The sequence below is a fragment of the Leguminivora glycinivorella genome, chromosome 26, assembly GCF_023078275.1.
Source record: "Leguminivora glycinivorella isolate SPB_JAAS2020 chromosome 26, LegGlyc_1.1, whole genome shotgun sequence".
Lineage (NCBI taxonomy): Eukaryota > Metazoa > Arthropoda > Insecta > Lepidoptera > Tortricidae > Leguminivora > Leguminivora glycinivorella.
Window position 1 is genome coordinate 7,804,291 of NC_062996.1, and position 15,850 is coordinate 7,820,140.

At 40.7% G+C, this 15,850-nt stretch overlaps 1 protein-coding gene across 14 annotated transcripts in view; it reads left to right on the plus strand.

Moving 5' to 3' along the window:
- LOC125239878 (zinc finger protein 883-like) overlaps window positions 1-15,850 on the plus strand; it is a 202,214-nt gene that overhangs the window by 85,464 nt on the left and 100,900 nt on the right. For 8 of the 14 annotated variants that reach the window (XM_048147614.1, XM_048147616.1, XM_048147621.1 and 5 more), the window contains one exon: window positions 10,735-10,788. The exons of 1 other annotated variant lie outside the window; for it this stretch is intronic. In XM_048147614.1, the coding sequence (XP_048003571.1) occupies window positions 10,735-10,788 (54 nt within the window). Of the gene's footprint in view, window positions 1-6,980; window positions 7,053-7,650; window positions 7,711-8,268; window positions 8,323-9,028; window positions 9,101-10,226; window positions 10,287-10,734; window positions 10,789-11,353; window positions 12,509-15,850 lie in introns of those variants that run through there. 5 more of the 14 variants (XM_048147615.1, XM_048147620.1, XM_048147631.1 and 2 more) reach the window with 4 other exon arrangements.

Below are 15,850 nucleotides of genomic sequence, written 5' to 3' on the forward strand. Positions count from 1 at the left end.
TTGGTCTTAAGAGGGTTCAACAGCAGACAGTTTCTTTCAGCCCAATTGGAGATGTTTACGAGGTCTTCGTTAATTTTAAAAATAGCATTACTAAATTCATTACAACGAGCTGAATAATATAATTGGACGTCATCCGCATATAAATGATATTTGCAATGCTTAATAACATTAGTTATATCAGCACTATATAAAATGAAAAGTAAAGGACCAAGTATCGATCCTTGAGGGACACCACGATTTACCGGTCTAGAATCAGATATTAACAAAGTGCCGTCTTCTTTGCATATCTTGACTGACTGAGCGCGGCCTTCCAGGTAACTACTGAACCACGAGAGAGACTTTAAATCTACGCCATAGTATTTTAATTTTGAGAGTAATAAGCTAACATTTATGCAATCGAACGCACGAGAAAAGTCCAACAGCACCAAACAGGTGCCTTTGCCAGAGTCTTGTTCCGAAATAATGTTATCAACAACATCTATCAGGGCAGTCACAGTTCCCATACCCCTACGAAAACCTGACTGTAATTGTGGCAAAATATTGCTACCCTCTACATATTTATATAATTGGTCATAAACAGCTTTTTCCAGAATCTTCGAGAGAAAAGGCAAAATACTTATGGGCCTGAGGTCCTTGAGCTCACGTGCATTGTCCACTTTAGGTAAAGGTGTAACCATAGCTGATTTCCACATTGCTGGCACCTGGCCATGCAGTAAAGATCGATTAATGATTGATGTTATCACTCGCAGCGTCCGTGGAAGGGTGAGCAGAACCATGTCCCTACTAATTGCATCTACACCAACTGAATTGGTAGTAATGGAGAGTATATATTTACCTACATCACTCTCATCGACTGGCTTCAAGCTAAACGAGGTACTACCTAATCGTCGAGTTTCAAAGAACATTTGTGTGTTTATATCAACCTTATCATCACCAGGAACATTCAAAAAACTATCGTTGATCAAATTTGGATCGTTGAAATGGCAAGGAAGACAATCTCGTTTATTAGAGTCTGTTAAAACATTTTTTTTAAGATTCTTCCAAAGTGATTTTGAATTATGACAATTTGAATTAATATGGTGATTATAATAGGCTTGTTTTTCAAAATATATACTTTGAGCAACTAGTTTTTTTAATTCACAATAGCTATGTTTGTGGATTTCCGATTTAGACTTACGATATGCAATATGAGCCTCATTACGCTTTTCTATCATAATTTTGATAGTATCAGTGATCCACGGTAGATTGGTGTTACGCCTGATTGTAATTGATTTATTAGGAGCATGTATGTCAAATAAGGTCAGCAGTAACAAATTGAAAGTCTCCACCATGGCATCTACGGAATCGGTTTTTAATACCAGCTCCCAGTCTATTGCCTGCAGATCCCTATCAAACTTCGCCAAGTCAATGTCCTTAATTGGCCTATAAGTGATAGTTCTCGGCGGTGCCTTGGGTCGTTTTATTGCCAAAGTAATCGTTACCATGGCATGACCGAGAGAACCAGTTATATTAGAGACGCATACATTGGTAACAGACGCGTTAGTACAGATAACATCTAGAAGGGTGTCATTATCCACAGAAAAGTGAGTAGGTTCCTTTACTACTTGCTCTAAACTTTGGGAGCTGAGAAAGCATTTAAACTTAGACGTATTACTGTTTGCTGTGTCTAGCACGTTGATGTTAAAGTCACCCATCAAAACAACACGGTCGTGCTTAGAGAAGTATGTTAAAGAGTCTGTAAGGGCATCGAAAAACATGTCAACGTTGACCCAGTTTGGACGATAAGCAGTACCTATTATGTAACTTTGACCGTTAAGGGAAACAGATAGCCACAGTTGTTCTATATTTGCAGCAGGGTGGGTAGAACGCCGCGCGCGCACGGTAGTTTTGATATAGAAGCCTACCCCACCGCCGCGGCCACCGCGCATCGATGTGGGTCGCGGAGCATTTATAAATTTGTATCCGGGGACACGCGGCGCGCGTTGTTCTTGTCCCTGTCTGATCCAAGTCTCACAAATCGCCACTATATCGGCGTCAAACCTGTTCATTGCGACCAAAAAATCATCTTGTCCTGTTGACAACGAGCCCGGGTTGTAAAGAGCTAATTTAAGTAATTTAGTTTTAGGCGTGACTAGGGAAAAACTAGATAATAGGTGCCTACATGCACACAAAATCAAAACTGTATGTATATCCAATATGGTGTCACGACCCGGTTTCGTTACGTGTGTAATTAAAAATAGTGAGGTGAAATGTTTACTATTAAGGTTAAATATGTGTTCTGTGACGTGGAAAGTGTTTGTGAACGTGTTGAACAAAAAATAAATGACATGCGAATGTGTATATAGGGCTATCATATTTGTTGTTGTTGCAATGCACGCCAGTGAAAAGCACAAAAAGAGATTACATAACATACAAACTATTATTAAGCGAAAAAAATATATAAAATGCGAACACAAAATACATAAGACAACGGTTGAAATACATGCTTAGTTGATGCTACTGTTATTTCTATATCAGTACAAGTACCTAAATTATATTTATGCCTGAGAGCAAACGTCAAGAGAACCAAAAACACGAGCCAAGTCACTTTCAGTCCTTATGCGATGTCTCGGAGAGTCAGTTCCCGGTCGTTGGCGCAGATAGATCCTGCCATCACGCGTCCACACGTATCGCCAGCCGTGTTGCTCCTTCAGCTGCCGTGCCCTTTGAAATAGCCGTCGATTGAAGGGTGTCAGCCGCTCGTTGACATAGAAGCGGCTACCGGGCCCCGGGAGCCCGGTGCCCTCCGTGGTGGCAAAATGTCATCCATATACACCGAAGACCGCAGAAGTTGTGCCGCAGCAGGAAACTGCATCTCTTCGTCATCTGCCAACTGCCTTAGCGTCCGAATCGCAAGGTATGGGCTTGACTTCATTCCGTATGTTACGGTATTTAGCCGATACACACGCAAAGGTAAGTCTGGGGACTCCCGCCAGAAAATGAGCTGGAAACGCCGATCCTCCTCAGCAATCAAAATCTGTCTAAACATCATCCTGATGTCCGTTGTAAACACGTAACGATGTAGCCTAAACCTACATATAATTTCCGCGATATCCCGCTGTAGTTTTGGACCCGCATGCAAACAATCATTTAGCGCAACACCATTAGTAGATGCGCAACTAGCGTCAAAAACTACGCGAATCTTATCACAATCCTTTTTAAAAATTCCATGATGAGGTATAATGTAACTACCACTGGCGTAGTCGTTTAGTTCCCCTTCACACAGTGACATATGTCCTGTTTCGGCGTACTCCCGCATAAACTCCGTGTATTTCTCCCTGAAGACCTCGTTGCCTTTTGCAAGGAGCCGCCTCTCCATGGCTAAAAACCGCTTCATAGCTATGGGTACAGTGTTACCGAGTTCAGGGGCGTCCGATATAAAAGGCAACCGTGCTGAGTATCTACCCTCTTCAGTCCGTGAATGGGTATCTCTAAAAATGGTCTCGCATTCAAGATCTTTAGGGTTTTCCGCCTTAAACGGGATGTCTTCAACCTCCCAGAACCGTTCTAAGATCCGATCTGTGCTTGTGCTACAGAAAAAGGCCTGAGACGCACAAGGAACTCGAAGGGAAACTCCAATATTGACAGGACCTGACAAAACGTGTCCGAACACCGTTTTTGTCACCCGTGGAATGTTATCATGGATTTTGATGCGTCCGCTGAGTACAATGTCACAAAGTAAATCCTCACCTAATAAAATATCAATCTCTCGACTCACAAAGAACTGTTCATCCGCAAGATCCAGTCCCCGATAATTATCCGCCAACTGAGCCGGCAACGAATATCCAGGCAGGTTATAACTGATTTTATTTAAGACATTAGCCGTGGTCACCAGCACTGGCTGATCCGTCAGCCTAGGTGTCATGGTCAGATTAACTGCTCCCCTACAACCGGTTATAGGAGTACAGCCCAGTCCTGTGATTGGGTCGTCAGGCTTAAACCGCTCTAAGCCTAACCTCTGCACACAAGACTCCGATATGAATGTGCTCTCGCTCCCTCCGTCCAGTAAGGCCCGCGCCTCCTGGTAGCGTCCGCTGCTATCCAGAACTCTTATTATTGCCGTCGCAAGTAACACCTTTGGTTTCTTTGCCTGTGATGCCATCAATCCAGAGACTCCAGGAACCGCACCTTCTGGATTGCCGCTGGTTAAGGGCGCACTGACAACAGGAACACTTGAAGAGGACGAGGCAGCATTGTGAGATTTCCCATTTGTAGCCACGTTTGACGTCAAACGTTGTTCACGATCTGAACCACTTGCCGGAATATCAAAATGCAATAAATAATGGTGTTTAGCCGAATTACACTTGTAACAATTCTTGTTATAAGTGCATTTATCAATGTTGTGACCGTTCAAACACTTGAAGCACAATCTAAGTGAAACGACCTGACGCTTCCTAGCTGCAGGCTTCATCTCCAGGAATTTCTCACACTTCGCAATAAAGTGTCCGCTTTTTCCGCATAACCGACACGACGACGCCGACGCCGAACCCGCACCTTGAAATGCCGCATGAGCCTTTACCGCCTGGCTCTGCCCACCACCAATACGCCTTCCCGCCGACGTACTGGCCTGTGGTTCCGCACTGGATTCCAAAATCCGTATTTCAGTTTCCAAAAACTTAATGAGGTCCGCGAATGTGGGTAATTCTTTATCGGCGTGCTTGTCTTCAAAGTGTTTTTTCAAGTTACCGTCTAACTTTTGGAAGTTGATGTAGAATAGCAAATAACACCACGAATCCACCGGAAATTCCATCTTTTCCAACGCTTTTGTGTTTTCAATTAATGTGTTCAAAAACATTTTTAAACCAGTTACCCCCTTAGAAGTTACATGAGGTGCACTCAATAAGTTGTGCAACAAACGATCCGCTAACAACCTTTTGTTGTTATACCGCGCATTCAATAAATCAATCGCGACCGAAAAATTATCTCCTGTGACTGATAGATGCTGAGTCAAAGTCTTTGGTTCGCCTAAAAGCGACCCCGCTAAATAATACATCTTCTCAGTATCCGATAAGGTGGCATCATTGCCCACCAACGACTGGAATAATTCCATAAAAGGAACAAACTCTTCCACCTGTCCCGCAAAGGTAGGAAGTTTCACTTTAGGGAGAACTGCCCTATTCCGCGCGCTCTTAGGATTGTCATTATTGTTACCGCTGCTACAGCTATTATCCGCATTAGCTGAAGCGTTTAAATTTGTCAACCCTAAATGCCGTTGTTTAATAAAATAGTATTTTTTGTTATACGCGTCATACTCCTGAAGATGACTTTCCAAATCAAAGCTCTCTATATCCGCAGCAGAGAGCTGAAGTTCATAAAACATTTCCGTAAATGTCTCATAAACCTTTTCTAAGTCTTGAAACCGCACTATGAAATCACTTTCTTGTTCTGGAGACAATTCAGGATTCCGAGCCAACGCATCCAATACGTCAATACTACGACACGCTGTATGATGTTTTATTTGCAACAACTGTATCCGCCTAGCTGCCGCCATCTTTCCGTTGGTAGTATTTGAATACGTAACCCAAATCAATATAATCAATAGAATCCCAAACCCTAACACAAACCACAACATGAAAACTACACGTAACAATTACACATTATTTTTAATTAAAAGTTCCGCACTAGTAAATCACCGCAATAAATCTTGAAATTTTAAGTTAAATATAACCCGCAAGCCGCAAATAATACATTAAGATTTTACCGCTAACCTTAATATATTATAAAATGTTTATTTTTTAAACTTTTAAGAAAATGTTTAAGACCCCTGAAATTTTATTTTGTACCGAAATAGCATCAAATACCGATAAATAATGCTCTATACCACTTTTGTAAGAAATATAAATGTTTAGAAAAACACAAAAAGCCACACCTGAGCTGAGGTTCGAACCTCCAACCTTCAGCTTCTAAAACCACTCTTATAACCGCAAGGCTAATCAAGCACTAGGTTACCTAGCCGAAATAATCCTATAGTTTCCTATATGGAGTATATGGTAACCTAGCAACCAAACTGTTTTAATTTGAAATGTCAACGATAAAATAAATTTATAAGAAATTGAATTTCTAATGAATTTATGTAATAAATTTCAATGTTGAAATGTTAGTTTTCAAAATACCATAATGGGTTGCCGCGAATGTAAATCCAAAAGACGAAATTGTTTGTAAATGTAAGATATGAACGAGAATGTAATAAATAAAATCCCCAGTCAAAACATAAAAAATATTAAAAGATGAGAACTCAAAAACAAATGTCCCCCCCAATTGTATGAAATGAGTATTATATTTCGACCGCTCGAAATATAATTTGGTGAAATGAAACGGGTGAAATATTCCAAGGCGCCGAAAATGAGCTCGAATTTCCGCAAATCCGGCTCGAAGACCAAAATGTACCAGAGAACCTCCCCGCCACCCGATTGGCGTGAGTTTGGGTTCTTTGGACAAAAGGGCGCTGGTTCTGTCCGGAAATCGGCACCTTAGGAAGATTGCACCCGTTTTCGGGATGCGAACAAATGGGGAGAACTTAAAAGAAAAATATATAAATAAAAGCCCTACACTCACCCGCGCTTTGACGTATAGGCCTTTGCCGCACTTTTGGTTTTAATTAAATCCACGGTTTTTCCGCTCGCCGTTTTATTTCTTATTTCTTTATTTCTTTCCGCAGTTCACCACCGCCGTGAACGTCACCGATTTTCTTTCTTCATCTTCTGACATATTCTTTTTCTTCTTTCATGTCATATTGTTTAAATCTTGTTCTAAAGATAACGCCTTTTGCGCATGCCCGTAATTTCCCCATACGAGATAAATATATATGATAAAATGATGTGAGAGCGAGACATGATAAATGTAAACAATTTAGGATGCGTTCCGAAACTACTTATGGTATTAAAAACTAAACAGTTGTAGTGTGTTCGTAGTGAGTGATTCGTTTTGTTTGTTTGCTCTAGAGGAAGAATCTGCAGTAGAGTGTGAAAACCTAGAAATGCAGGACACACATGAGACTTGTGGGTCCGAGCCAGGTGAGTCTGCTATGTGGCAATGATACATATTACTATGTATCATTATTTTAATAAATTTAAAGAACACATCTTAAGAAAGAATAGTTGGATACAGGCAACTATCAGTTGTTGTAATTGCCTGCCTGATTAATAAATAATAAATAAATAACTTCTCATGAACTCAAGCACGGAGCAATATACAACTAATAGTTATTTATGTGATTGCTATACATTATGAGATGCATTAAAACATGAGTGTTGCTTTAGTAAACGAGCCGAAAGGCGAGTTTCATAATAAGATAACGCAAGTCTTTAATGCTTAATTATGTACAGTTGCATACATAACTTTATCGTCATGTATATAATAAGTTTCTACAATAATATAATATATGTACGTAGGTATAGTCCGTCCAAATTTAGGGCAGAGGTAAACTCAACTAGTGTTTATTAGTCAGTTCACTTTTGAAACATTTGAAATGAAACAAATGACTGACTGATGAACTTCAATAGCAATCATATTTCTTCCAAACAAACATTGTTAAGTTTAATGTAATTATATGAAATAAAATATATGAAATTTGATAAAAATATCTGCTGCTTATAAAGTTATTTGGTTCAGGTGAAGAGCCCACGGTCAAGCCGGAGATGCTGGATGAAGACACACCTGAGGAGATATTGCGTGAGTTGAGTAGTCAGTTTAACTATAGGTTTAGAATTGACCAGAACAGCAGTTGCCGGTAGTAATTGCCGGGAATAGCAAAAAATTAGCCATAAGTATATATTATATCGACAAGTAAGATATGTATTGCAATTACAATCCATCTGATAATTATAAAGGTATTAAACAATTTACAAGTAATAATAATAGTTACAAGAACGTGTTTTTTCTAGAATAAAATAATGCAAGATTTTAGGTTTTAATGTCTTTATTGATGTAAAATTGCATATTAATTTACGAAACACCAACATATCCGTGAAATGCCACTAAAAATGATGAAATAATTAACATTTAACATGTAGCGCCACTAGCGGCAAATTTATCAATATTCCCTAATTCTATTTTTTTTTTAATTATCGATATGAACAGCACTGGTCTTAATGTGGTAACATTAGTGCATAATGACCTGTCAATTTAGAACCAAGGTTGGCAGCGTGGCCACACTGAAGGAGATCTGTAGCACAAGGCACGGCCCGGAGCGAGTTCGACACGATCCCACGAACAGTATGTTTGTTTCAGATGAAGAGTTCACAATCAAGTCGGAGACGTCGGCCGAAGACGATGAGATGTCGCGTGAGTACCAACCCGAATGGGAAACACAAACTGTAAGATGTCGCTACGGGTCCCATTGACCAATATGGTGGAAAATTTCGCTGACTTGGTTGAAGTCTTGTTGGCTCAGTTGGCAGAGCGTTGGAATATAGATCCGGAGGCCGCCAATTCAAGTCTCATCCGAGACAGTACTTTGCCACTTTGCCACTTATTTAAGTTAATGTAAATCTACTTACTAATCATTTATAATCTTTATTGTTTTGCTCAATAAGCACCTAACTACATTACACTGACCTACTGACACAAAATGCCTTAACCTTGACGTTGGCGGAGACATCGACGACCCATTACACAGTAGAGGCGAAGGTGAGTCCGTAGAAAAATTGAAGTTGGCCCCTTTTCTGTGACAAGATTGGCTTCACCGTCTATAAGTGAATTTAGCTCGGTAAATAATGACTTACCTATCTGAAAATTACTGGTTTGGTAAACATGTATGGGGTATATCTTTTTTTAATATAACGTCTATGAATGCTAACTGCTAACAAAAAGTGCTGGTGGCGTACAAATAACAATAATCATTAGAAAGTACAAAAATACTGGGAAATAAGTTATAAAAGTATAGGGAAGTATCTTAACTTGATGACTCCGGCCAAAGTATACATTGCATCTCTAATAGTGACATGTTTTGTGTTTGTAGCGAGTGATTTGTTTTGTTTGTTTGCTCTAGAGGAAGAATCTGCAGTTGAGTATGAACACCCAGAAATGCAGGACACAGATGAGTCTTGTGGGTCCGAGCCAGGTGAGTGTACTAGTCATAGTCATTATTATTATTTAACCTTCGTGAGCTCCAACGTGGAGCAACATCTCGGTTTCCATCCCGTATTTGTTCCGGAGTCATGGATGTTTTCTATGTAAATATCTGGGCGACCGAGCTTCGCTCGGTTCTATTTTAATATATCACATCTTTAGATAAAAAAAAAACTTTTATAAATACAAAAACAAAAAAAAAAAGACAAAAAACAAAAACTTAATTTCTGGCCGGGATTCGAAACCCCGACACCTACGATCTATCTGCGTACATCTGCGTACATTAGACCGACCTCGTACGACTGAGCTAAGCGGAATCGATGCGCGCGCGGCGAAATTAAGGACCATATTTTACGTTTACAAACGCGAAAGAAAAACTCATGAAAACTCGAAAATTCGCGTTTTCCGGGATCTAAGGCTACGCTAGATCGATTTTTCACCCCCGAAAACCCCCACATAACAAATTTCAGCGAAATCGTTAGAGCGGTTTCCGAGATCGTCGGTATATATAAATAAATAAATAAATAAATAAATATACAAGAATTGCTCGTTTAATAGTATAAGATATAAGTATTTATATACAGCGTGTGGATCCCATACGGGGAATAATGTATCTAGTTATAATCTTTTTGTTAAATAGTATTATTAATTAAGACCAATGACTTATAATTTCTGACCGAGCAGCAATGTCCGCCGTCCAACTTGACATGACATAAACGTTATTTCGTAATGACGTTTATGTAGGTACGCTAATTGATGTGAACGTAATACATTACGTGCTGAATTATTGTGTATCAAAAAAAAATCTCATCTATTAAAAAAAAAACATGTAGTTAGGCTCCTTAGGTCCGGTCCAGTACTAATCGTTATCAAGATATTTGCCCGTATGGAATACACACGCTGTATTATACGTATTGCTATCTGAGTACCCAATACACAAGCCTTCTTGAGCTTACCGTGAGACTTGGTCAATCTGTGCAAGAATGTCCTATAATATATATTTCTGTATATACTTCAATAAATCACAGACCACATCTTGTGAGTTAGTTGCTATCCCTCATTACTTGGCTCGTGGCTATACTGTACTAGTCTGCTGCTTATAAAGTTGTTTGGTTCAGGTGAAGAGCCCGCGGTCAAGCCGGAGATGCTGGATGAAGACACACCTGAGGAGATATTGCGTGAGTAGTCAGTTTAACTATTTAGAAGAAGTAGTCAACATCTGTTCAAAATATGTGACATTGAGACAGATCAAACAGACTATGACAAAAAGTAAACTAGTGACTCTGGGAGCTAAAGACCTATTACGCTACTCGCTTAGAAAACGCAAACGTACTTTGTTTTTAAAGTCACGATAGTCCTAAACGCCTTATACATTTTTGCCTAACACTGGAGTGGACAAAATGATTTGGAATCAATAATCACACAATCTGGTTGCAAAATTGCGATGGAGACTTGCGACCTGTAGATGAGAACATTCGGACATGCAAAAACAAATCGAGTTGAACCGTGGTCGGCGCTGCGGTCAAACATGTGATATCAAAACTGATTGTTTGATGATTACAAGTACACAGTCATTTATTCATAATATTCTAATAATCAACATCATAGAATGTATGTTTGTTTCAGATGAAGAGTTCTCTGTCAAGCCGGAGCCGGCGGCCGAGGACGATGAGATGTCGCGTGAGTACCAACCCGAATGGGAAACACGAACTGTTAGATGTCGCTACAGGTCTCATTGACCAATATGCCGCAGCGCTCATCCAAGGCAGTACTTTTCCACTTTTAAATTTATTCTAAGCCTAGTGGCATCGAAACTCAATTTTAAAATAGTTTCATTTTTATTGAAAAAAGTTCTAATATATCCCGAAATAATTGTAACGACGGTCAAATAGATCTTCTGACTAAAAAAGGTGGCAAATTTGTAAATTGTAGGACTCACCGGCCAAATAAGTATCTTCATAAACCGGGTGCCTTTCTAAACCTCGACGTTGGTGGAGTCATCGACGAGCCAGAACATTAAAAAACTAACTGTTGAAAATGTAGGGGCGACGGTTTCTCGTCCATAGAAAACTTTAATTACGCGCCTTGTTTAGTAGCTAGATTTGCTTGACCGCCGCGTTATAAGTGAATTTCACCCAGTGAATAATTTCTTACCTGTTTGCAGATGGTTTGGTAAATATGTATGGGTATAAATTATTTTTAATTTAACGTCTATTATTTGTAACTGCTAAATGATATGTTGCAGTGTGTTCGGACGGCAGCGCCCGCGCCAGAGAGCAGCTCGCGATGGGTTGTTCTGTGGTGCTCGAGCGCCTCCGCGGCGATGCTACTGCTCACAGTGGGGCCAAACCAATCGCCTGCGAACACTGTGGCGAACGTTTTAGAAACGAAACTATCTTAAATAAACACGTTCAAGACACACACTTGCCGCCAGCGCCCAAACAATTTGCTTGTGATTTTTGTAGTGCTATATTCCAAACTGAATCACTTATTTTAGAGCATAAAAAAATCGAACATGGTGTCACGAATTTCATGTGCGCTCATTGTGATTATTCAACAATATCCAAGAGATGTTTGCGAGCTCATTTAAAAAGTCACTTCAGTTTCAAAAGGGTGATTAAAAGTGATTTACACAAACATCAGGCGATATACTACGAAGATAAGAAGACACACAAAACAACACACCTAAGATTAAGTACCAGAGTAAGGCCTTATAAGTGTAGTTATTGCGACTACAAGGTCAGTGACAGGTCAACCTTAAGAAAACATGAAAGGAGACATACTGGCGAATAGCCTTTTCAATGTAGCCACTGCGATCACAAATGCAGTGCGAAATCAGACTTACAACGACACCAAAGAATACACACCGGAGAAAAGCCTTACGCATGTAGTCTCTGTGCTTATGAATGCGATAGGAAATTTGTTTTGAAAAGTCACCAAATAATACATACCGGGGAAAAGCCTTACGCATGTAGCATATGTGAGTTCCAGTGCAGTAAAAGGTCAAGCCTAAGAAGACATGTACTGGTACATACGGGCGAGAAGCCTTATCAATGTAGTCACTGTGCTTATAAATGCAAAGTAAAGTCAGACTTAAAAAGGCACATGGGATTACACACTGGAGAACAGCCTTACGCATGTAATCACTGTGCTTATAAATGCAGTACGAAATTCCAGTTACAGAGACACCAAAGAAAACACACCGGAGAAAAACCTTACGCGTGTAGTCACTGTGAGTACAAATGTACTCAGAAAACACAGTTACAAAATCACATGAGATTACACACCGGAGAAAAGCCTTACGCATGTAGTAATTGCGACTACAAATGCATTCAGAAAGCTCACTTACAAAACCACATGAGATTACACACCGGAGAAAAGCCTTACGCTTGTAGCCATTGCGACAAAAAATTTACTCAGAAAGGACACTTACAAAGTCACATGAGATTACACAGCGGAGAAAAGCCTTACGCATGTAGTCACTGTGCTTATAAAAGCTGTACGAAATCAAGCTTACGAAGTCACCAAAGAATACACACCGGAGAAAAGCCTTACGCATGTAGCCACTGTCCTTTTAAATGCAGGACGAAATCAAGCTTACGAACACATCAAAGAATACACACCGGAGAAAAGCCTTACGCATGTAGTCAATGTGCTTATAAATCCAGTACCAAACGAAACTTACAAAGACACCAAATAATACACAGGAGAAAAGCATTACGCATGTAGCCACTGTCATTACAAATGCACTAAGAAATCATCTATGCGACGTCACCAGAAGACTCACATTGGGATGAACCCTGACGACGCAGCAATGACCTAAATCAGAAACTTAGAGCATTGACATTTCACGCTCCTTCAATAAGGAAGGGGCTCCTGTCACGCAGCTCACGCGCGCTCCCGTATGTTAATGGGATGGGATTTTGCCGTTCCAATTATTATATTAATAAAAATATGATTTATTTTCCCTGCTTTGTCTGAGAAGTTAAAGTGTGTGCTTTGTGCGTGAACATGATCGAACGGTGTGAAAATTAAAGAAAACAAAGGAGAGTGACAGCGATGGTAATACAGTTCACTTCTGTTAATTTGAGTAACAAATAAGTCAGTAGAAGTATTTTATTTATTTATTATTTCTCAGTATTTATTTTCCTTATTAGGTTAGGCATTTTACAATATGTACATGAAAACAAAATATAAAAAAATATTTATGATTACGGCGAGGTTACAAAATGTAAATTGGATACAAAGCACAGCCCTTACCTTGTCAGGGAGTGTTGGGATCCTTGGAGTCGACATTTCGAGCGACGTCCAATTCCGTTCAAAAACTTGTTGTGCTCAATAGAGCGAGGGGATACTTTACTCCGGGGCAAAGAGTGCTCTTGTACAAGTCTCAAGTCAGACCCCACATGGAGTATCGCTGTCACCTTTGGGCAGGAGCACCTGGATACCAGCTTGCACCCTTTGACTCGGTCCAGAGACGCGTGTGCGAATTGTCGACGATCCCAAACTTACGGGCGGTATTGAACCCTTTTTTTAATACTACGTCGGCGGCAAACAAGCATACGGCCCGCCTGATGTAAAGCGGTCACCGTAACCTATGGACGCCTGCAAATCAAACTGTGTCACATGCGCGTTGCCACCCCATTAGAAACTTGTACATTCCCTTTTGCTGTGTTAAGTACACAGCAAAAAGGAGTGTACAAGTTCTAAGAAGGGTTCGGGTTGCCGACGACTCAAAGGACAATAGACGGAACAAGTTAGTTCCGTAAGTCCTCCTGTCATCAGCACACCGAACCCTCGTTGAGCTCTGGCATCCTTACTCACCGACAGGAACACACCACTATGAGTAGGGTCTTGTGCTATTAGGCTGCGGTCTTCTGTAAGGCGGAGGTACTACCCCAGTTGGACTCTGCTCTAGATTCGAGCGAGACGATATCCGCTGTGCTGTGCCCTACCCCTACCACACAAAACAGAATATCATCCGCTATGCCCTACCTCCTACAGCCCTACCCTTAAGTCTAAGGAGAAACTTCGCCTCCTTATGTGTGATATTCTATCGCCTGTACAATGGGTTGTGTTCTGTCTGAGGAACTATTTGACATGACATGATGCCAACGTCCTTTTTTTAAATACCTATCCAACAATATATCACATGTTGGGGTTGGAATGAAAAAAAATATCAGCCCCACTTTACATGTAGGGGGGTACCCTAATAAAACATTTTTTTCCATTTTTTATTTTTACCAAATTTCAGCTTTCTAGTGCTAACGGTTACTGAGATTATCCGCGGACGGACGGACAGACAGACATGGCGAAACTATAAGGGTTCCTAGTTGACTACGGAACCCTAATGAGCTCAGCGGAGACTCGTCTTCATAGAACGCGTGCTTTCCTAAACATAATCGTTGGCGGAGTCATCACATCATCGAGCCAGACTTATTTCGCGCCTTTTTGGTGCCAATTTTTTTTCCCAGTCTGTATTTCCGTGTGTAAAACATTTTTTTTTTTTTTTTTTTATTTTTTATTTATTGGTAAATAACAACTTAAATCTATCTTTACAGGTTTTCCTAATGCGATAGATAAGCGAACCAAACAATAAAACAGTTATTGCCAGTATATAAAAAAAGAAACTAAACTAAAATTAACATAGTGGCCTTTGTGAGATCATTCAGGGAGCATGTAAAAATGTCTATCTCGAGAGCAACTTTATTGATAGCGCGAATCGCCCTCGTAAGCGGGGCTTCCATGAGTAGCTTTGTACGAGCTGCGGGTACGGCCAGCAGCGGTGGCCGGCGGCGGCGCCCCGCGTGCCCGTCCGGCGCATACAGTGCCAGGGCGTGCAGCACCCCGGGGTTGCACAACTCACCTCGCAGCACCCTAACTACATATAAAGCGAGGGCAAGCTCTCGCCTAACCTCTAGTTTGTTATACCCCGCCATTCCGAGCACGAAGAGTGTGGGATACAGTAAGGGATACCCAGGATATACACCATAAAGCTTTAAGTAAAGAAGTCTAACATATTTATTTTGAATGCGTTCCATCATGACTTTGTACTTAGCTGCATGTGGACTCCAAATTACCGCGTTACATTCAAGATGACTCCTTACGAGAGCCCCATACACAGCTCGTATCGCAGCTATGTTCGTAAATTCCTTTGCTTGACGCATGAGGAAACCTAGATTACGAAATGCTTTCTTGCAGACACTGACAATATGATCACGGAATGACAAATCGGCAGCTAAGTGTACTCCCAGATCGCGCACGTTTGATACCCGTTGCATTGGCTTTCCTCCGATGCTGTAGCCAAAGTTTATTGGGCGATGTGCGCGACTAAACGAGATCATCGTGCACTTCGCTTCATTAAAGTACAACTTATTGTCTGCACTCCATTGGACCACATTGTCAATATCCTCCTGCAATTTACTACAATCCGAGATATCCTTGACCACTCGGACCAGTTTGAGATCGTCAGCAAATAAGAGGCAGGTAGAATGAACCACTGCGTTAGGAAGATCGTTGATCATTAATACAAACCCCATCGGGCCCAAATTACTGCCTTGACTCACCCCTGATCTAACGTAGTACGGTTGAGAAATGCTGCCAGAGCAATCCACATACTGTTGCCTGTCGCGCATGTAGCTAGCAAAGAACTCTAGAGTATGTGGCGTGCAACCGGCCCTCGCAAACTTCATTAACAAGACATCATTGTCTACGGTGTCAAATGCTTTGCAAAAATCGAAGT